Source organism: Melopsittacus undulatus, chromosome 4, assembly GCF_012275295.1.
Source record: "Melopsittacus undulatus isolate bMelUnd1 chromosome 4, bMelUnd1.mat.Z, whole genome shotgun sequence".
In the NCBI taxonomy this organism is placed as follows: domain Eukaryota; kingdom Metazoa; phylum Chordata; class Aves; order Psittaciformes; family Psittaculidae; genus Melopsittacus; species Melopsittacus undulatus.
Window position 1 is genome coordinate 53,481,423 of NC_047530.1, and position 23,379 is coordinate 53,504,801.

The 23,379-nt window shown below is 37.4% G+C and overlaps 1 protein-coding gene across 1 annotated transcript in view; it reads left to right on the forward strand.

The window, feature by feature from the left end:
* Positions 1 to 23,379, forward strand: part of SBF2 (SET binding factor 2) — a 258,529-nt gene that overhangs the window by 145,465 nt on the left and 89,685 nt on the right. The window contains exons 10-16 of the mRNA XM_034062016.1: positions 744 to 821; positions 3,120 to 3,233; positions 3,742 to 3,870; positions 4,617 to 4,715; positions 10,560 to 10,764; positions 12,948 to 13,057; positions 14,555 to 14,704. Coding sequence (XP_033917907.1) covers positions 744 to 821; positions 3,120 to 3,233; positions 3,742 to 3,870; positions 4,617 to 4,715; positions 10,560 to 10,764; positions 12,948 to 13,057; positions 14,555 to 14,704 — 885 coding nt within the window. The remainder of the gene's footprint in view (positions 1 to 743; positions 822 to 3,119; positions 3,234 to 3,741; positions 3,871 to 4,616; positions 4,716 to 10,559; positions 10,765 to 12,947; positions 13,058 to 14,554; positions 14,705 to 23,379) is intronic.

The window sequence follows — 23,379 nt, forward strand, 5'->3', positions numbered from 1 at the left end:
CCATTTTCCACTCTCTTGCCTATTTTTTAAAGAAATGTAAAAATTAATTTCAGTATTAAATCACTTTCAAGCACATTGGAAATGAGATTTAAAATCATGATTCATGCCAACATTTGTGATTTTAGGAGAATTTGCTATCTACAGTTAATTACTAAGTTTTTTCACTGTTCAAGGGATAGGTAATGATTTTTTAATAAGAATTCAACATCAGTATTTGAGCAGAATTGTTACCAGTTTAGCTGCTTTTCTGATTTTATAAATTCATTTCAACTGTACATTTTCTTGAAGTTTAACAAAGAATAAACACGTTATTTGTATGTTACCCGTATATCAGTACTCAAGAATGATTGATACAATGTAAGGGAATCACCAAAAATGTAGTTCAGTTTGCCTTTTTACTATCATTGTCGTAAGTTAGACGTCACCTTATTTGGAGGCTTCTGAACAAATCTCCTTGTCTTGAAGAGAAGAATCTTCTGCCTGTTAATCTGTTTCAGATGAATCAGACCTAAAATCCTTAAATAGGACTAGCTTCATCGACTCTAATACAATTTTTTCATAATGAGCTCACTTATAGAAAGCTGTAGCTGAGAAATGAATCCCACTTTTATTTCCAAAGTCTGCATAATTTAAATCAGTCTATTATTTGAGATCCTTAATATCAGTGAAATAAGAAAAAAAAATTAATTTATCCTTTCCTCAGCAAAATGAGGGAAAAAAATTTTGTTTAAAAATTTCTCTAGGTTTTGCATCCTGATTTGGAAACAGCAGATTATGCATTCCCTCCCCCACGAGCAGCTTTATCACACTCAAAAATGCTGGTAAGATTTCTCTGTTATGTCTGACTTAAGGAGAAAACTCTTGACATTTTAGACTAACTTCTTTTTAAGAATTTCTGCTTTGTGTTTTCTTTTCCATATACATATTTATTATAGTATTATTGCTGAAGCAAATAAATGCCATTGGACTTTTCATTCTGCCTTCTCATAGCATTCTAATAGGATGGAAGTTTTTATAAACATACTTGTATTAATATGGAAGTACCTTATTTTCTTTAAGTATTTCTATCTATTGAGTTGAATCTGTTCCTCCTCTATTTCATAGACTAGTATAGCTGCAGAATTTTACATGAGTAGACAAAGTGGTCTTTTTATCCATTTCTGTAAATATTAAAATCAACTTCTCTTACAGACACCACTACAACTGTTCAGAAACATCAGAAATGTCATTCAAGATTTATATTTTTAGACTAAATTTGAGTAAAGATAGGAGTGGTAGCTGTGTCAGCAAAACATAAGTCACTGGTTTTACAATAATAATGATAATTATTATACACTGTATGCTTGGACATGTTGGGAAAGGTGTTATATGATTTTTAACCACACAAGGTTAAATTGCTTTAATGAACCCCAACCTGAATGGAACTACATGTGCTTGTCTATACTAAAAAAGTCTGTAGAAAGTTTTCTAGTAAAATCTATTCAATTTAGAGTAATAGTAGTTATGAATTTGTGATAACAACTTGGTAAAGCTGCTGGGTTTAGCTTGTAGGAGTGTCTAGAACTGAAATTGAGTTGGTAGTCCACACTAAAATCCTAAAGCTAATTCAACTGAAGAACATACGTTGTTTTTTTTGTGTAGGTGTATTTGAAAACATAAAACTCTTCAGTTGTACAATATATTTGTTGTACTTACTTCTTGTATAGGTTTTGGGTTTTTTTTTATTAGTAAAGACAGGGAATGTCTTCCACTTAACTAATGGCAGGAGTCAGCTAAGATCTTACTTTGAACAGTGAGGTTATAAATAAATATAATTTTGTATCAGAATAAGAATGTTGTTATACCTGAAAGAAACAGCCATGTTTTCAAGTAGTTCAAAAAGTCGGAGTACAAATGTACCTGTTAACATCCTGGACACAATGAAAATGAGAATCTCAGTAGTGAGTCCCTCCAAAATTAACTTACAAATACAATAAAAGTTAATCATGTTCCAATGAAGAATGTAGAGACATCTAGTAAAATATCCCAGCAGGAGAGCTTCATAGAATCTTACATATACCTAAGTTTGTTTCTTTAAAATGTCATTACAAGCTTTAACTTAGATTGTATTTACTTGATTAGCTAATCAGATGTTTACCCAATTGTTTAATTTAATATTCTTTGCTGTGTGTAATTTTTAAAGTTAGCTTGTTTAAAAGGTTGTTTAAGACACCATAAAACAATTTTTAGGAGCTCAGGTTTTAACCATGACTAATCTGCAAAGGTACTTGAGCTAAGAGAAAGTAACATGGGTAACACAGGATTTGCTCACAATCTTTGCATCTGGGCCAGCTGGATATGTCAGCTGCCCCAAGTCTGCCCCCAGCTGTTCACAGCATTTCCATCAATCTGTCAATGTCTATGTAAGCACCTTCTTACTCATTTAAATAAAAATATACCAGGGCATTAAAGATCTACCACATCTTTAAAGATCCAGAACCCTGGCTTATTTTGGCAGCAGTAGGTTATCCAATGAAGACATGAATTTGAAGAGTCCTAGACAGGCAGCTGAACAAACTTAGAGCAGTCTCCTCAGCTGGCAGAGCCACAGTGAATGGCTGTAGTGATGGCTGTAATGATGCCTGCAATGCTTTTAGCCTGGTTGCTGCAGCAGCAGCAGTGCCAGCTTAGGCTCCTAAGGTTCCTCGCTCCTCTGCCCACACCAATGGCACTACTTGTGTAGCGCTGCAGAGCCATACTTATTTTAAGGTGTAAATCCAGGCTAAAGTACCCTCTTTCCTTTATTTAGCAGTAGTTTTTTCTTATGGCAGTTCTTTCATGTGATTCACCACATGACCACCCCAAAAGTTGTACTTGCATCACCTGCTGTGCTGGCAGAAGAAGATCAGCAGGAGTAAAGGGGTGAATATGTACTACATCTATCATTGCTGTCTGAGGGCAGGTCTGTAAAGCTGTAGCCTCACATAAGAGAACTTCATATGTGTAAAAGCATCTGCCTATGCTATACTGCTACATTGTTTGATGAATTTGTAGGCATTTCTCAGATGACTTTATATAAATGTGTGGAAAAGTTTAAAATGCAAAAATGTTTTGATAGCACGTTCAACTACTGCTTACAGGACAAAGAAGTGCGAGCAATCTTCCTTAGACTATTTGCACAACTTTTCCAAGGATACCGATCATGTCTTCAGCTGATCAGAATCCATGCTGAGCCAGTGATTCATTTCCATAAGGTAAAAGACAAGTACTTATGTATATTTAGTTAGTGTCATGTTACTCCTGTGAGCTTGCCTTTTGAACGAGTGTTAAAGTTCAAAACCAATAAAATAATCTACACAGGGTAAGCATAGAATTCTGACATAACACTATACCAGTGCATTTTAGTGGGACTAATTGCAAGGACAGTGATGAAATGTGAAACACCATTAATATTAACATTTAATACAAATAAACATGACCAATCATTATGGAATTTTGAAAAGATATGTACTGAATTAGAATGCAGCACTTGGAAGTACTAGTTTTTTATTTTATTATCTGTGAGATCTTTAAAATGTTTGCATCAAACTTCCTGTTCACTCCTGAATTTAGGTGTAAAAAGATACTAGCTAATAGAAAAGATTTCATTATAATGTGCCACCTATTAGTAGAAGCTGGTGAAAATCTTCAACTGCCAATACATAACTGAGTGTAGTTTTGATACTGATAAAAGACATACATTTTTTTCTTTCTTTATTGCAGGCAGCCTTCTTGGGTAAACGAGGCTTAATTGAGAATGATTTTCTAACCAAAGTGCTCAATGGAATGGCATTTGCTGGTTTTGTGTCAGAGAGGGGTCCTCCTTTCAGAGCCTGTGATCTTTTTGATGAGGTGAAAACTATTCCTATATACCAAAGTAAACTAAAATGTACCTATAATATTTCAGCATGTAAAAAAATACTGAAATGCTTCTGTGTCCTCATTGTTTATTAAGGTTTATATTAGTCTTTTAAATTCCAATTTCTACTAAGTATACATTTGCAGCTTACTTCCATAAAATTATGCCATGTTCACATGTATTTGAAGTTAAACAGATGTGTAAATCATGGTAATGCTGCTCCTATTGTCAGGTTTGGAACTTCATAATTCATCACAAGTGGTAGCACAGAACTATTTTGAGTAATTTAATTATATTCTTAGAAACACTGAAAAAAGTAATTGAGAAATATTAAATTAAACACATACCCAAGAATATAAACTGCGACAAACTTTCTTTTTTTTAAGTAATGCCATATTTTTTCTGTTCTGGTTTTTATTTGAATGTATAATACAAAGAGTTTGGTACTAATTCTGCTTAGTAGTAGTATATATAAGAAATATGGATTATCGTACTAGAAATGTTAAAAGAATGCTTCAGGTACATAGGAATTTCTGTATTTGGTAATACTATAAAGTCTGGTAACAGAAGCTGTGTATGAAAGTGAAAATATCTCATGTTCCAGAGCAATGTGACATTGCACATTTTCCAGTGTTCAGTTTTCTTTGCTGAATTTCAATTTAAGATTAAAATTTCATAATTTAAATGCAAAAGAAATTATTCTAAGTTGAATTGTCAACTTTTTTTTTTATTTTTTAAGTTGGTAGCCTTTGAAGTTGAAAGAATTAAAGCTGAGGAGGGTAATCCACCAAAAATGATAAAGCATGTTAGAGAACTTGCAGAACAGCTCTTCAAAAATGTAAGTTTACTCTATCTGCTGCACTTTTAAAGTTGAGATAGTAACATTGAAACGTCTTACTTCTGAGATTGATCCAGTGTACGAAAATGAAAGTGACTGCTTCTGTTAGTCATCGTGTACATTATGATGGAAGAGTTTAGAACTTGAAGTGTCATCAATTTTGTACATGTGATGTGTATTGGTGGAAGTTCCATATAGTGATATTGATTTGTGTATAGGTACTGCTACTTCCTTTCCTTTTTTTCTGGTCAGTATTCACATAATATTTATCACTGTTATATTCTCTGCTGCAACCTGTCCATGCCTCTAGACAGTTTTCCATGTGAAAATTGTACATCCAGTTTGGCATAATGTGTATTTTCCACAGACTTTTTTCACTGTGCAACCCAGTCCCCACAGGTTGTGTGCTCAGCAAGTGCTATTTCTTACCTCCTTTTTCTTGAACTCTAGGTTTCCTGGAATACCATTTCCAGTTTCATTCTTCCCTTCCTATCATGCTCCTTTATGTTACATGTTGCTTCTCTTTCCATTCGTTAGCTGGCTTTGTGGGTTTTCTGTGTTGTTCTCTCTTTCTTGGGGGGGGGGGGGGCATCACCTAATCTCCCCCCACCCACACAGACTTCCTGTGGTTTTTCAGACTCCACAAAGCAATATCTACTACATAACCAGTTAACATCTTTATCACTCTTTCTATTCTGTATCGCTCTTCCCCAAAACTATGATTTACATCTACACTTCTACTAATATCCCACAAGAATGACCAAATACTGCTATGTCCTGCGGTGTTTTGGGGTTTCTTTTGGGTTGTATGTGTCTGTCTTCCCTGTGCCCCCCATGAATACCTTTAAGGATTTTTTTCACTGTCACTGTAATTTTTGTTTAGCATAAAATTAATATCTTTTCCATAAGAAATAAAAAAAAATAACACCCAGTGCATTCAGCAGTCTTTTTTTATTTTGGATGGAAAAATACATCTATGTACTGCAAGTAAATTAAATGTGTGAATAGTAAGGGGTGTTAAATGAGATTAGTCTGTCTTTAATATTGTCCTTAGTTGCAAAACGTATGTGTCTGTTTTCAGACTTGCTCACATGCACCATCTCTCTTTTCCTCTGAAATTGCCTTTTACTGACTGTTACAGTTTTTCTGAATTAAATAATTGATACACTTCTTAATCTAACTTAATGATAGTAGCCCTTAGAAGAGAGAGCAAATACATCCCTGTGGACTAAAACCATTTCACATGTAACAGTGCGTGTGAAATGTTGTCTCTTGTCCCTGTGTGGTATGGCATACTTACTGGAGTACATTAACACTGATATCCTTACACTGACACTTCAGACCTAGAGTATGTATCTTGTGGAAAATTAAGAGAAACATCAGGCATCAGAATTTTTGTTACATAGATTCATTTCGTAGAATCATAGAATAGTTAGGGTTGGAAAGGACCTTAAGATCATCTAGTTCCAACCCCCTGCCATGGGCAGGGACACATCACACTAAGCCGTATAACCCAAGGCTTCATCCAGCCTGGCCTTGAACACTGCCAGGGATGGAGCATTCACAACCTCCCTGGGCAACCCATTCCAGCACCTCACCACCCTAACAGTAAAGAATTTCTTCCTTATATCCAATCTAAACTTCCCCTGTTTAAGTTTTAACCCGTTACCCCTTGTCCTGTCACTACAGTCCCTAATGAAGAGTCCCTCCCCAGCATCCCTGTAGGCCCCCTTCAAATACTGGAAGGCTGCTATGAGGTCTCCATGCAGTCTTCTCTTCTCCAAGCTGAACAGCCCCAACTTTCTCAGCCTGTCTTCATACAGGAGGTGCTCCAGTCCCCTGATCATCCTCGTGGCCTCCTCTGGACTTGTTCCAACAGTTCCATGTCCTTTTTATGTTGAGGACACCAGAACTGCACACAATACTCCAAGTGAGGTCTCATGAGAGCAGAGTAGAGGGGCAGGATCACCTCCTTTGACCTGCTGGTCACGCTCCTTTTGATGCAGCCCAGGATACAGTTGCTTTCTGGGCTGCGAGCGCACACTGCAGCTGGTTCATGTTATGTTTCTCATCGACCAACACCCCCAAGTCCTTCTCTGCAGGACTACCATGAATTTCCTTTTTGCCCAGCCTGTAGCTGTGCCTGGGATTGCTCTGACCCAGGTGTAGGACCTTGCACTTGTCATGGTTAAACTTCATGAGGTTGGTATCAGCCCAGCTCACAAGTGTGTCAAGGTCCCTCTGGATGGCATTTCTTCCCTCCAGTGTATCAACAGAACCACACAGCTTGGTGTCATCAGCAAACTTGCTGAGGGCACACTCAATCCCACTGTCCATGTCAGCGACAAAGATGTTGAATAAGACTGGTCCCAACATCGATCCCTGAGGGACACCACTCAGGTTACTGGTTTCCAGCCAGACATTGAACCATTGACCACAAGTCTTTGAGTGCGACCATCCAGCCAGTTCTTTATCCACCGAGTGGCCTGCCTGTCAAACTGATGACACTCCAATTTAGAGACAAGGATGTCGTGTGGGACAGTGTCGAGTGCTTTGCACAAGTCCAGGTAGATGACATCAACTGCTCCACCCCTGTCCATCAGTTCCGTAGCCCCATCATAGAAGGCCACCAAGTTGGTCAGTCAGGATTTCCCCCTAGTGAAGCCATGCTGGCTGTCACCAAGCACCTTGTTGTTTTTCATGTGCCCTAGAATGCCTTCCAGGAGAATCTGCTCCAAGACTTTGCCAGGCACAGAGATGAGACTGACTGGTCTGTTATTCCCTGGAGCATCCATTTTTCCCTTCTTGAAAATGGGGGTTATATTTCCCTTTTTCCAGTCATCAGGAACTTCACCTGACTGCCATGATTTTTCAAATATGATGGCCAGTGGCTTTGCAACTTCATTCACCAGCTCCTTCAGGACCCATGGATGGATTTCATCAGGTCCCATGGAATTGTGCACGTTCAGGTTCTTAGGATGGTCTCAAACCAGATCCTCTCCTACAGTGGGCCTAGGCTCATCATTCTCACAGTCCCCGTGTCTGTCTTCCAAGACTTGGGTGGTGCGGCCAGAGCCTTTGCCAGTGAAGACCGAGGCAAAGAAGCCATTCAGAACCTCAGCCTTCTCCAAATCCTGTGTGGCCAGTTCTCCTGAAAGCTTCCGGAGGGGGCCTACATTGTCCTTAGTCTGTTTTTTAGCCGCTACATACCTATAAAATCCCTTCCTGTTATCCTTAACATCCCTAGCCAAGTTTAGCTCTAACTGGGCCTTAGCTTTCCTGACCTTGTCCCTAGCTTCCCAGACAACATCCCTGTATTCATCCCAGGCCACCTGTCCTTGCTTCCACCTTTTATAAGCCTCTTCTTTCCCTCTAAGTTTCCTCAGCAGCTCCTTATCCATCCAAGGAGGTCTCCTGGCCCTCCTGCTGCACTTCCTTCTACTTGGGATGCAACACTCCTGAGCTTGGAGCAGGTGATCCTTGAATATTAACCAAGAGTCTTGGGCCCCCTGCCCTCTAGGGCTGTATACCATGGAACCTTGCTAAGCAGAATATTACTTATTCAATGGTGTATCTCCTCATTCTAGAGCATTCTCTTAATGATAAATATTGGACTCATTCTATTTTCTACTTAGAATAGAAGGGCGTGTAAAGCATAAGTAAATATACATATGTGGAACTTTCTGTTTCTATTATTTCTTAAAATCAGTGTCAAAAGTAATTCATTTAAGTAATTTCTTGTGATGAGATTTATTATATCATTGTGATGAGCTTCCTACTTCATTACCACTAAGTAAATGGCTTAGTGCATTTACAAGTCAGATTTTTGATAGTTACACATACACCGATCTTTTGAATAAAGCACTGTGATGAGTAACTTTGTTTCTGTAAGTTATACATAGACCTGCCTGATTTTAAACTCACTGCATGATGTATTTTGAAATCTTGCTCCACAGTTTTAATAGTTTTAATAATACTGTAGCTGTGACAGTCTAGATACGTAATGGAGACAAGGTTTGTTACAGGGAGATAATGTTTTAGTGTAGCTGGTATAAGTGGAAAATCTAGACAAGTTTTTGGCATATACTGCTTTAGTAGTTGAAGACATTAGACCTACATTCCTCATAGCGTATACAGCTGACATTATATTTGTGATGTCCGAGATTAAAGTAACTCTATATTTCCTCTGGAGCTCTCTTCTCCATGAAATGGAATGTGGAATAGTTACACTCCCTTTCTGGCTTTTTCTGTTATATGTCATCTGTTACCCCTGCTGAGGTTGTGTTCCCTTTTCTGCCTTGCTTCTTTTAGCATCTGCTGCTCTCATCCTCCTAGCTAGGTTTTTGGCTTGGTTTATTTAACTTTCCTCTGCAGAGAATTTGTATGGTTAAGTAGGTGGTTTGTTTTGACTGCTATTTCTCAAGTTGATGCATTTGATCCCTTTGTTGCCTTTTGCTCCCTTAAACGAAAGTTTCAAGCTAACTCCTGTTTGCAAGTTTTATTGCAAGCTAGTTGTGCTTGTATAACAGAAACCTAACTGGTTGAGGAGCACTCTTTGGCAGTGGTCTATAGCCAGTAATAAGTAATAGCATAGAGTCAAGTTACATAATAGTAAATTAAATCATGTTCCGTGATAACCCCTGGTATATGAATGGAAAGCTGAAAACGTCCTATTTTGTTTGATGGTTACACTCCTCAAGAGGTGAGATGTGATCCTGTGAATGGCGGTAGAATCCCTGTGGATCTCAGCTGCCTTTAGGAAAAGGTACAGCCTTAAGCCAGGATTTAAAAGAAAAGCAAACCAAAAACAAAACCACAAATAAAAAAGATTATCAACCATTTGAGGGGAAAAAATGAAAAGAAATGGTGAATTTTCCTATCATGTTGTCTTCAGGATATTTTTCTGGAAAGCGTGTTTTAAACATGCTAAAATAACTTTGCAGGCAGTTGAGTGAAAATTAGGGGTTTGTGATGTATGGGGTCTTTCTGACAGCTGAACACCAGATACAGAAGATGCAATATAAAAACTGATTTTTAATGTTTTTTTTTCTCTTCTGACACCTCTGCAAGAAAACCCAAAAGCAAGGATAAAAACTTTCTTTGAGGCTGCTTATTAGAGACCATGAAAGAGTGAGTGGAGATTCATTCAGGCAAACATTTACATTCACAGTGGAAATGCTGATAGATTTATAACAATAAAAGTCTTTCTGTCCTGTGTGAACATCCCAAAATCTGGGGTGACAGCTTTTTTTACTTTCCTTGCAGTTTAGGCATACTGCTTGCTCTCTTTGATCACATATATTAACTTCTTTATTTTTTTTTACTGCAAACAGTGAGCTCTGTGATGCATTTTTATGGGACTTACAGAAGATAGAAAATTGGTGTCTAGTGAGTTTGATCCAACATGGTACAAAATTAACTTTTACTTCATAGTCCTAATCAAGATGAGAATATTTCTCAGTACTCAGTGAAGAGATTATATGTTTTAGTACTCTTTAACTCTCTCTCTAATGAAGAGATTGATTGTCAAACTATTTGAGTCCTAAATATTCATTAAGCTGCATAAAATCAACCTAAGCAGTAATTTTCTTTTGCTCTCTTTCTTTTTGAATTTTGAGTTTTGACAAAGATGATTTTGTAAAAGCCTTTAATGAAGTCGAAAGTATTACAGATAATGAATCAGGGTGATATGAATATGAAACGTTATATTAATGAGCTGCATTAGATACTGTGCTTCTTAATCATTCAGGTATGACAGCTGCACAATACAACAATAAATTTGAATAATACAGATGGTGACACTGTATAACACATTTGTGTATAACCTTTGCTTTTGACCTGCAGGAGAATCCCAATCCCCACATAGCATTCCAGAAAGTGCCACGGCCCATGGAGGGCTCCCACTTGCGGGTTCACATCCTTCCTTTCCCCCGGATCAATGAGTGTCGGGTGCAGGAGCTTCTCCAGGAAGGCCTTGCAAGGAGTCAGGGTGCCCCTCCTGCCACCCGGGGGGACAAGAAGTGTGTTGTTCCAGCGGGTCCCCCTGTTGGTATGTGTACTCCTTCCCTGACTTACCTGTTTGCCATCCTAGCTCATGAGCTGAACAAACAATTAACATGGCTGCAATGAGTTGCTCCCAAACTCATGTTAATACTACATTTTTAGTGATGTTGGTAAACTTCAGTAAACAGACTTGCCAGTTTGCCTTTGCACTTTTGAAAGCCCTTTTGTATCAGCCTTTACTAAGAGATCAAATATCCATAGTGGCATAATTACTAACAACAAAAAAGGATTTTATCCGAGTTAAATTGAACTATTAAATTAGATATTGTCTACTCATCTAGGTTCGATGAATATCACCATAGGTTACTTGTAGGACTGTCTGTACCATGCTTTGAGCTGTTAGGATTTTTCCTTTGACACTAGTGGAAGACATGTAAATTACTGGAAAAAGGCAGGGAACAAACGTATGCTCTGTCTCAAAATAAATAGACCTTTATTTAAATACAGTGAGCAGGCATAGACATTGTATGCCTGTCAATTTCATTTTAATGCTAGAAAAATTCTATTAGTCATATTCATTGATGTGAATGATGGCATAAACAAGTATGTTTAGTAAATTTGCAGGACACATGAAGCTAAACAGAGTTTGCAGAAGTTTTGAAGGATGAGAATTCAGATCAATCTTGAAAACTTAGAAATCTAGTTTCTGAATTTTATACTTCTGCCTTTCTTCAGATAAGGTATTTCATGGGCATGATCAGCTGACTAGGCAACTTCAGACACTAATTTGGGAATTACAGTGATCGTAGGGCAAACATGACCCAACTGTATCAAGCTACTGCAAAAAAAAGACAAACATCTTAGTCGCATGTATAAACAGGAGTACAGTCAGTGAACCCATGGAGAAATCCTTTTGTTGTCCTCAGTAAGAGCTCAGCTGGACTGTTTGTATCCATTTTTGGACACTAGAAGACTGTCTCCATTTTTGGTTCTGTTGGAGAGAGTCCAGAAGCAAGCAGCAAGAATGACCAGTGGTCTGGAGAATGTGACCTAGAAGGAAAGATGGAGAATTGTTTAGACTGAAAAACAGAAGACTAAGGCAACACATAATAGCAGCCTTCAATTACTGAAGAGTCTGTTAAAAGAAAGGGAATAATCTGTAGTGATAAGTAATAATGGATTTAATTGCAGCGTGAAAGTAGAGTTATTTGTATGGAAAAACTTGGTAAAATGAGAATTGTGAGACAGTTGAACTGATTTCTTGTGAAGCCATGGAGTCTCTGTTATCACAGAACTTTGGGAACATATTAGACAAACATGAGAAATAACATAAATACAGTTGATCCTGTCTAGGGACAGCAGGATGAACTGGATGGCCTCTTGAGGCCCGTTCTAGGCCTGTTTCTCTTTGCATTTACTAAGAATAGGATAAACTCTGTTCACCTGCCTTTGCTGTTGACTGTTAGTTTGGTTTTGGTTCTTTTTTCCCCCAAGGAGCAGCTTTCACACTCATACTCCCTGCTGTCCTGTGTGTCAAAATCCTTGGTTATTGGAGCTCATTGTTCTCTCACACTCATACTCCCTGCTGTCCTGTGTGTCAAAATCCTTGGCTATTGGAGCTCATTGTTATCTACAAGAAGGGCATAGTCTGCATTTATAATTTATTTGTTTGATACCAAAGAGGAAAAGGGTATGTTAGCTCTTCTGTTCTGAATTCTCTTGAAAATTCAGAGCTAAATAAACACTGCATTCAGAAAACAATCTTTAGATATCAGCAAATCGGAGTCTAGATATGAGAACATGTCTGTCACAAAATTCCTGCCATGGCCAATGAATTCTCTAGGAAAAAAATAGTTATCGACTGCTACAAAATATGCAATGCTGTGTAGTTCACTGCAGAATACGTGTTTATAAATGTATATCTATTATAATTTCTCTTTATGTATTTCATTAGTATGTTAGAAGTTGTAATCTCTTTGTGTCTGTATGAGACAAATAGAACAAGTAGTAAAGAAAATCAACTGTTGTACTTAAAATTCAGATTTCTTCAGATAGTATAGGAAAACCAAAGATGTAGGATCTTATGTTCCCACCTCTATATGCCTACTAATGGTATTTGCTTAACAGGCCAAAACTGAGGGCACACTTTAATTTTAAAAGAACTTTCAGGTCTTTGTGGCTTTTGCAGGAGACATTTCACAGATGTATATTCTTCTTTTTCTTTGTTAGTTTCCATAATGGAAAAAGGAAGCACAGTTTTCAACAGTGCACAAAGGCTGGAAGTTGTTAGAAATTGCATCTCATTCATTTTTGAAAACAAATTTTTGGAGACTGAAAAGGTAATGAAACGACTTTTTAACTTTCCCAAATAAGCTTGTTCTGTTAATGAGCAAAAGGAGACTGACCTTGTCACAAAGTACATTTTGAACTCTTATTTCAAATGCTAATGATTATTTTAACCATTTAAATGAATGAAGTAAGCAGTAAAACTAGTTATATGAATGCAGTACTGGGTGTAATTTGAGGCTAATGGATTTGAAAACATGTTTGTAATACTACATGGATGTGTTAAAGCTGTTTTTTCTGCTTTATGTTACCATTATAAATAGCATTGTCCACGTAATTTGTTTTTAAAGCAGTGTATTACTTTAGCAGTATTGACTGGGAGGAGTGCAGACAAATGGCACACACACACATTTCAGTGTTCATCAACCAATGCTCTTTTGAAATTTTTTAAGTACTGTAAGTTTTGGTAGTTTTAAAAATCAGTAATTTTACAGAGCTCAGAGATGAATGTAAACATTTGCCATGTCTGTCTTTACTTAAATGTACTAGTGAGTTGTCGTCCTTTACATGCTTAGTTTTCCAAATTATGAAGTTGCCAGGTTTTATAGATTCTGTCCATAGAGTTTTCAATTATTGATTCTAGAACCTACACTGAAATCTAATTCTACAAATCAAAATGACTGTAAAATAATTTTAAGAACATTTCTTATATTTGTCAGAGAAGTATCACCCATGCATCTCTGAGGCTGTGCAGCCCAGTGCGAAAATGGGCGTTTTTGATTTACAGGTTACGTTATGGAAATGTATACAGGAGAAGTTCTAATAAAATATGTATCTCTTTTTAAAGAGTTTTGATGCATGTGTAATACAGTAGTATTTAATATTCTTTTAATTACACACACTTTGAAAAATTCAGTAAATGTTTTGTCCCCCCAAGTGGTAAATTTGTCCTTAGATAAGAAAATAGGCTGCCTTTTATATATCTGTTACCACCCATTAAATCTAGTCTAAAGGGCCACAGTTGATAATCACTGATGTAGCACTTGCTGCATCTTTAAAACATTGGCATAAATATTCTATTGGCACTGTCTTGGGATAAACTGTGTAACAGTCTTGTGACCTTATTGCTATGAGAGGTTCTAAAACCATTTGTCATTCAATGCTTTTCCAAAAAACCTGCTGGTTGTCCTTGATATGCTAACTTGTGGCCTGGCCTCGCTGGTGCAGAATAGAGCACTTGCTTTCATGCATAATAATCCATTTCTGATTTCACGTTCACTCAATGTCTGTCTGTATTCAATCATTTCTATTTTAGATGTAGATGAGAAATGCTGTTCAATGCATTGGGAAGAATAAAGGGAAGAATCTACTCCTTAACGAGTCTAACTAAATCAGCCATTATGTGAAAGTGTGATACTCAAGCTGATAAGTCAGTTCGAAAGTTATTGTGTAATATACTGTCACTTGAAGTTTCTTAATAAAGAATTATAATCAGTATGAATGGTGCCATTCAATTTCATTTTCATAAAGACAGATTTTCTTCTCTCCAGACCCTGCCTGCAGCTCTGAGAGCCCTAAAGGGAAAGGCAGCTCGGCACTGCCTGACACAGGAATTAGGCTTGCATGTTAAACAAAATCGAGCAATACTGGACCATCAGCAGTTCGACTACATTGTGCGAATGATGAATTGTGCTTTGCAGGTACAGTGTGTGAAGGTTTTGTTCTTTGCTTGTCTTTGTTTTGCTATTGTGATAAGCAAAGAATTGTTTAGAATGATGTGGAAAAGCAATATAATTAAAGGACAGTTAATATACTTAGTGTTGTGGCAGAAACTACTTGACAGTGGATTTAAGATATTTAAGATATTAGGCAGGTCTGTACAGATCTGCCTCATAAAAAAAAAAACCCAGAAAACTCTTTCCATTATTGACAATGTAGATATAACTTAGTTTTTTTAAGTATTGAAGTGATTTGCCTTAATGGACTTAGTTTTTTAAGTATTGAAGTGATTTGCCTTAATAGCTTGGATTACCTTATTAAGGAACGGGTGTTAGGATTTCCAGGTCATTTGCTACTTCAGCCTCCTAAAGTGTGTATCAGCCACTGCTCAGTTAAAAAAAAAAACTAAGTTTGTCCTCTTTGTCATCATAAGTGTGAACATATTTCAAGAACAAAGCATACTTTCTGCTCCTGTGGTTCATGGTTGTAGTTCTACTTGTCACCGTGACATCTTAGAGACTCGCTGAAGGTGTTTGCAGTTCATCTCTTAAGTTCTCTACTGATAAATGAAATAATTTTGTGCTGAAAAAGCATCAACATATGGTGGCAGCTACCTACAACAGTAAAATATATAGATGACTTCTTTTGACTTTTGTTTGAGTAATTGTTTTGGTTTAGCTTAACTTGCTTACAGTTCATTGTCAGAAATATTTTATAGACATCAGTGTTTTTGGTCTGATATCTGAGAATGCAGGAGTATTTTCTTTACTTTGTAATGTGATCACATTTGGTTGCAATTTGCCTCTTGTTACCCCTAAGTTATTGTATCAAATTAGGGGTTTGAGACATTGGTATTTTAAGCACACTCTCCTCTAACCTAAAAACCACTGAAATTATTTTGCAGCAGTTTGTTGACACATATCTTTTAAAAGGTGACTGCTAAATACAGTTTTCATTTACATATAGATATAAATTAACACTGACTGAGCAAATGCTACCTCAGGTCACCATCAAATATAAGATTCGTTGTCTGCTGTATTTCTTGTTTGTTCACAGTAGATGCTTTTCTGCTGTTTGGAACTTTGCCAGAGCAGTGGTTTTGGAGTAAAGTTACCTGCACTTAGCAGATGATAACTGAACTCAGCTGGCTGAAACTGTATGGTGTGTACCGGAATGTCTCTTTTTTTGACACAGCCATTGGCCTTTTCCAGACTTTAAGGTTAACTTCAGTTTTGCTTCCAACTCTGAGGCTATCTGCAAAACTGTATTTCTCTGCCCAGTGACCAGTGGAATACTGACCTGCTGTATATTTGAGTTAGAAATTTCCTTTCAAACCAGAAAGCAGGATTGTCTCGATGTTGTTTCCACTTTTTTGATTGTTTGTGGGATTAAAAACCCCTTTATTTGCCGTATCTTAGTACAAAATAGATGGCAGGAGAAAATGGGGAGTTGAGAGAATTTCCTTTGCTCAGGAAAGAAATGCTAACATCACCTTTAATAAAGCCATAACATCCATTTTTTTCCCTAGGAGAAAAATATTGGTTTTCTTTCCAGTGATTTGAAGATCCAGAAGGGACCTTGATGTTCATAGAAATAAATGTGTCTGAAGTATCCCTGAAGTTAAACTAGAATAGGGTTTGGTTGTTTTGTGGGATTTTTTGTTGGTTTGTTTGGTTCTTCTTTCCCCAACAGAACTAATGAACATAAATCGTAGAGAGGAAATAGATCCAGTCAGCAGGCACAGGTTTTATGGGTTTTTTCCCCCTCAACATTGTTTTCATATCTGTGAAAATATAAAATGGAAATCTAAATTTCTTAGGTGTCAGCTTGGCCAATATGAAACATCTGAACTCCTGACACTAGGCAGCTAGTTGGAAGCAAGTATTTAGAACTTCTACTTTTATGGTGTATGAAATGATTTATGAAGTTATAAGCATGATTTATTAAGATAAAAGGATGATTTATAATTTGTTTGTTCACTTTGTTCAACTCTATTATTTGGAACAACATGCAAATTGTGACATTTTGGAGCTTCCCCGTATCAGAAAAAAATATATTATCCACAAGTTAAATTAGCTCTTTCTGCAGTGGGACTCAGCATGTCAGCATTTTGCTGTAGAGGCAAGAATTCTGTTAGTTGCAGGTCATAAGACCAAGTCATTTAAACAGCGTCTGTTAAAAAGATACAAAAATCTAATTAAAGAAATGCGGTCTTAGCTGGAGATATATTCAAGTTTTAAGGAAATACCACATTAATTACAATTGAGTTTTTGAGAGAGAGTCAGACTGCAGCACTGCTTTAAGACCTCACTGAACTATCAGAGTTGTGGAAACTGTCTCAGTCATACCACTGAATATCTTGCTGCAGATTTTTCTGTTAATGTTATTGTATGTTCCTGTTATCGCCCATAAGATACAAACCAAAATATTGCTGTGACCAGGGATCTGTTACAAAAGCTGAGGAAAGGAAGGCACCAAGCAGACTTGATAGGCTGGACATAGCCCTGGCTGTCTACTGTACATGCTGGATGATCTGGCATTACACTGGAGGGAAGGAATGCCATCCAGAGGGACCTTGACACACTTGTGAGGTGGGGTGATGCCAACCTCATGAAGTTTAACCATGCCAAGTGCAAGGTCCTACACCTGGGTTGGAGCAATCCCAGGCACAGCTACAGGTTGGACAAAAAGGAAATTCATGGTAGTCCTGCAGAGAAGGACTTGGGGGTGTTGGTCGATGAGAAACATAACATGAGCCGGCTTCAGTGTGTGCTCACAGCCCAGAAAGCAACTGTATCCTGGGCTGCATCAAAAGGAGCGTGACCAGCAGGTCAAAGGAGGTGATCCTGCCCCTCTACTCTGCTCTCATGAGACCTCACTTGGAGTATTGTGTGCAGTTCTGGTGTCCTCAACATAAAAAGGACATGGAACTGTTGGAACAAGTCCAGAGGAGGCCACGAGGATGATCAGGGGACTGGAGCACCTCCTGTATGAAGACAGGCTGAGAAAGTTGGGGCTGTTCAGCCTGGAGAAGAGAAGGCTGCGTGGAGACCTCATAGCAGCCTTCCAGTATCTGAAGGGGGCCTACAGGGATGCTGGTGAGGGACTCTTCATTAGGGACTGTAGTGACAGGACAAGAGGTAACAGGGTAAAACTTAAACAGGGGAAGTTTAGACTGAATATAAGGAAGAAATTCTTCACTGTAAGGTTGATGAGGCACTGGAATGGGTAGCCTGAGGAAGTTGTGAATGCTCCATCCCTGGCAGTGTTCAAGACCAGGCTGGATGAAGCCTTGGGTGATATGGTTTAGTGTGATGTGTCCCTGCCCATGGCAGGGGGGTTGGAACTAGATGATCTTAAGGTCCTTTCCAACCCTAACTATTCTATGATTCTATGTGTGTGCCTGATGGTTTTCCCTGGGAAATACCAGTATTTGCTGGCTCACTTGCTCATGTTTATAGGAAATCTGATGCTCCTCAGCCACCAAACCTCTGCTACTGATAATGTAAATTGTTGTAAACCATAGTATTTCAAGAGATATAGGTTGACCATTTCTGAGAAGTGTCTTTTGAACAAGAAACCACATTATTGTCATGTACTGAATTCTTTGTCTTACTGGGAACAGTGCCACATATTAGAAAACCAGGAAGATTGCATTCTGCAAGTTTATTGCAGATCCCTCTGTTACTATTCAAGATTTTCCTGGTTGTCTAGTCTTAGGGTTTTTTTCTTTTAATAGAATTTATTCTCTTGTTTTACTAGAGTCCATAAAAATAAAGGTTATATGTTTTTTAGAGCTTCCAAACACTTGTTTTAAAGATGAAAAGCAGTATGTTAACAAAATTTTAGCAATAATCCCACAATGCATATTTGGCCGGTATCATTGTATCTAGTGAGACATGTGTGCTACCACAGTGCTTCGGAATAGATTAAGGAAGAAGAATAAATTACTCATACCATTGCTTCAAGGTAACAGCTGCTTTATTTTAGCAAAAAATTAGTTAGGCTGTATTTCCCTATGTATCTGATCTCTAGCCATTTTGCAGCTGGAAGGAAGGGAGGGTGGTATATCACTGATGTCTCTAGAGCTGGCAAAACTTGGGCTTGCAGGTTCTCTGGTCTTTATCAGCTTGAGTCTCTCAGTCCAGTAGTGGCATTCTTTTGAGCTGTTGTTCACTAGGCTGTTTACAGTCAGGAGATAATGGGCAGGACCTCACTGCAAAGTTTTGATAGGCCTGAGAAATAGTACAATAGAGTCTCTTATTATTCTGCCGTATTTAGCAGATAGGCAGCTGCATGTCAAGCCTTGTGGTAAACTTTAGGTAGCTTTACAAATACAGTTAATTCATGATGCAGGAAGTCAATACTGAAGTGTTAAAAACATGTTTCATTGTGTCTGTTTGTGTCTGGGAAGTACTGCTACTGAAATAAAAGTATTTCTGATTGTTCTTAGTGGCAAGAAGACCAAAACTGCATGGAGATTGTAGTGCTCATTGATTAAAGCAGACATCTTCTGATGAGGGCAGTTAAATCCCCAGTTGTTTGCTTTTATCTCTGCTAGGCGTTGTTATTGGCCACTTGCCGATGCACTTTGTTGTCTTGCTCTAAATAAGAATTTTTACCCTGACAAATCACATAATCCAACAAGCAATCAAATCAGCCTGTATTACAGTATTAATATCTGTGATAGCAAAACAGAAGCATTATGTTTTATTCCGTATGTTATATAACTAAAATTACTGTTAAAAACCATCTATAGTGGTGCAAAAGCTTAATACTGACAATTGATTGACAATTTATGCATGGAGATGGCGCTGTAATGAGAAAAAGGTGAAATGATTTCTCTAGAAACTATTTCCATCATTTTTGCTATCTGCTGCTGAGTTTACATCAGAATTATTTGCAATTATACAAAAATTCTTGTTCTGAAAGTTTTTTTCGCTTAATTTTCTGTAATGTAATTCTTTTCTCTGACATTTCAGAAAAGGATGCCTAACATTTTTACAACTAAGAAGCCTTTTTTTTACCAGAGAAGCATTTGTTCTATGTAATTATAATTCTAGCAGGACATTGTATCCTTATTACTTGTTAAGAAATAATAGCAAAACCAGTCTCAAGGCTCAAGCTGCATGCTTCTCCATTAATTTATTAGAAACAACATGACTTGTTCAGATTTTCAATTGTTTCTGACTTTCTTCTGGCAGCCCCAAGTGAATTCTTATTTTGAAACATAGGAGCACTTAGTTTGATAAAACGGCAGTAAAGGCAAAAAGAGATGAAGGCTGTAACTTCTCCCCTTGTGTAGGTGGAGAGTACTTGATGAAAAGATATTCCAAACTACTTGCATAAAGTAACAGTAACAGTAAGGCTTTCTAAAAGAAAAAGATTCTCTTCGGAGTACTGTGAACTAGCTTTGTTTGGTGGTTGGGACAGATAAAGCTTTTCATTTAAAAAGGAGAACTCCAAGTCTACAGTGTTGCAATATCACATTGCCTCTGTAAGATGTCACTAATATTGCCTAATTTCATATTAATGCTTTGGCAAATTTGGGACAAATTGGAAAACACACGTGCCCCACACATCTGGAGTACTTAAACTAAATGTGGTTAGAGTGGGAATAAGGTGCATAAAAACTGTTAAATGCATAAATGCTTTCAAAATTCTTTTCTTCAGCTGTAGGAAAGGGGTAAGGTCTTCTAATGATGTGATTTAATCTGACAGCCTGCAAAGTCATGAATGCTGTTTTAAGACCAGTTTCGCATCTGTGTGAATATGTGGTGTTGTAGACAAATTATTAAACGTTTTAGTGCTTTAGATAGTTTCTAATAGATCTCTAGGGCTTTCCATACTTGCAAAAAGCAGATGTTAATCTTTCACATAGAGTATACCGAGCACTCTAAAAGTATACTTACAATATACAATATGAGAAATGACTGTAGGAAGTCTTAGTAGCAACCAGAGCAAAATTAAGAATTTAACCTGTGTTAGGTTACAACAGAGGTATATCTGGACCAGCATCTGTCCTCCAGCAATTGCCAAAAGCAGACTAAAGATAATACTGGTTAATTCTGCCTGTACAATTTTGCTCATGACTCTTTTGTATCAGTTTGATGTAATAAGGGTCTCTTTCTAGTGCTTACTATACAATCGGTGGAGAAAGAATCTTTAATATGCAAAATTAGAACCAGTGGCATTTTGTAATTAGTATTAAATTTATTTTTCTTATGCTAATAACTGTTGTATTGTGTTCTGCCACCATATAACATTTTAAAATTGTCAGTTCTCAGAATTCAGAGGTTTGCAAATACTGTCCAATAGCAAGAAATATTTTATTACTCCTGGGAGAAAATAAACCACATATGTATGGGTCATACAATTCAAATTCTTGGCAATATAAAGGTTAAATGAACTAGTATTTCTGATATTTTATGTAGAAAACTATGTTGCTAAATGTCTTTATTTCAGAGGCTAATAGTTGATTTCTCTCCTTTCAGACTTTTTTTTCATGGCCTGCCTTTTGTTACTCAGTTTGACTTGCATTCTTGCAAGTAAAGACTGTCAGAGTAATATTTGAACAAAATAATATTTGAAAGTATTTTAAGGTCTTTTAGAGCATACAAAATACATAATAAAGAGAAGTCACTTTAGTTGAACAGGGACATAATTCTATTAATTTATTAGTTATTAACAGTTAGATCTTTTTCATTCTGTTAGATGTAGTTATGGTATTATTTAAGTGAAAGAATGGAGATTCCAGTATTTAAGGCTTGGACTGTTAACTTCCAGATTTAATCCCATATTGTCACAACAGGCACAGTCATATAGTTTCTGTGGTCCACGGTTTATTACTCAAGAAGTAAAAATAACAGGGTTTTTTCCATCCTGCTAACCTTTCAGGAGCTCACCTATAGTGTTCTGGACTTAATAAAAGCTGCTCTTTCTGAATCTTTCTGATGACCTTGCTCATTCTCAAGAAATTGCAAGATACCAGAATATCGTTGCACATGGCTGAACTGGTGGTTCTCACTTAATTTCTCTGGGAAAAAAAAAGTACATTATAAAATGTTGTATTGCTGATCTGTGTTTATTTCTCCTTTTTTTGCTCTGAGGAGCATACTGTTACAGCCATCTCATTTCATTGGATGGCCATACAGCCCATGAAAAATACATTCACATCCACATTTTCATGAAATCCAGAAAACAGACTTTTTTTGTGGGATTGCCCATGTACTTATTCATGAAGTAGGTGTATGCATACTGCTATTACTGAAGGTTGCAAACTTTTTAGCCTTATTACTGCTGCTAGAGGACCAGTCCACAGTTACCTATTTGCAGGTATCGAGGGAGATGACCATCTTGCATAGCAGTAGCCATTCTTCATTTGGCTTGGACTCTCCATGAGGAGGCACTGTCCAAGTAATTCCTTTTTACATCACCTGGGGAGATTTGTTTCTGCAGTGATCTCCACAGAGCTGTCTGGCTCGTTCTGCATGTCCAGGAACCAAGGTGTTTGTCTCAAGCCAAGTAAAACTGCCTCTGTGGTTTTAATGAGGAAATGAGGTGGCAGAAAACCATAGCTGCTTTTCACACTGGTGCTGTACCAGTGGAGGTGTTCAGAAATGAGCCTGTGCATTTCCTAAATTACTGTTTCCCTGCAGGTTTTGGAGACCCTACTTCTGTTACTGTGAAAGTGTTTGTAACTTCTGCTTGGACCTGCCCTCCATAATTATTGCATGAGACTGTTACTTTAAGAAAGGAAAAATAGGCATTAGCAGTAATGAGTCCCATGACATGCTGTCCATACCTATATCTGCCTTCAGTCTCCCTCTCTCAGCTGCTCACCAAAATGCATTGTGTTCACACTTTTCCTCCTGTCCTCTGTGTATGTACATGAGGCACAAGGCTGATACAGGTATCTATGCCAGCTATAATAGAGATATATACACTGATACATATAAATATAAACTCGGTAGTAATGTAGAAGTTAAAATAATCTGCAAGTTCCACCATGATCGGCCTGTTCATGGTATGAATGCATGTGCATCTAGAGCATACATCATCTTGAGTGCTCTGGTCGCAGGGAATCCCATGGTTACACAGGTTTCTGACTGCTAACATGTAAACACATCAAAAATGCCAGAATAAATATGTGAAAGTACCCTCCTTTCTGTTGATACAACTTGTCATAGATATTACTTGTTTTCAAGGCTGCAGACTGTGGGAGTATTGATTATCTCTTTGTTACATTTCTGTGCAGTTAGCAGAGAAGGATTCAGCCTTGTTTTAAGGGTCTCTGCTTATATTTTATTACAATTGTCAAATAATAGTGGGGAGTTTGGTTTAATACAAGAATAAGCAGGCCCCCCTCACTGAGGCATGGCATGGTTGAAACCAAAGCACCTGAAACAAACCAGCAGCGTCAAAATTAAGTATGTTAAGAGCCGTGATGATTTTGAAGAGCTTTTAGCAGATTTTAGCAGATTTTTCATGGCATTTACATAGCAATGTAGGCGTTTTAGTTAAAAAAAGAAAAAAGGGTATGGTATCCAAACTGCAGACACAGCTGGTCTGTGTCTGAGCTATGTTGATTTCAGTCAGATCATATCTGACTTACAAATGGGTAAATAAAAATGTGATATCCTTGTGGACACAAATG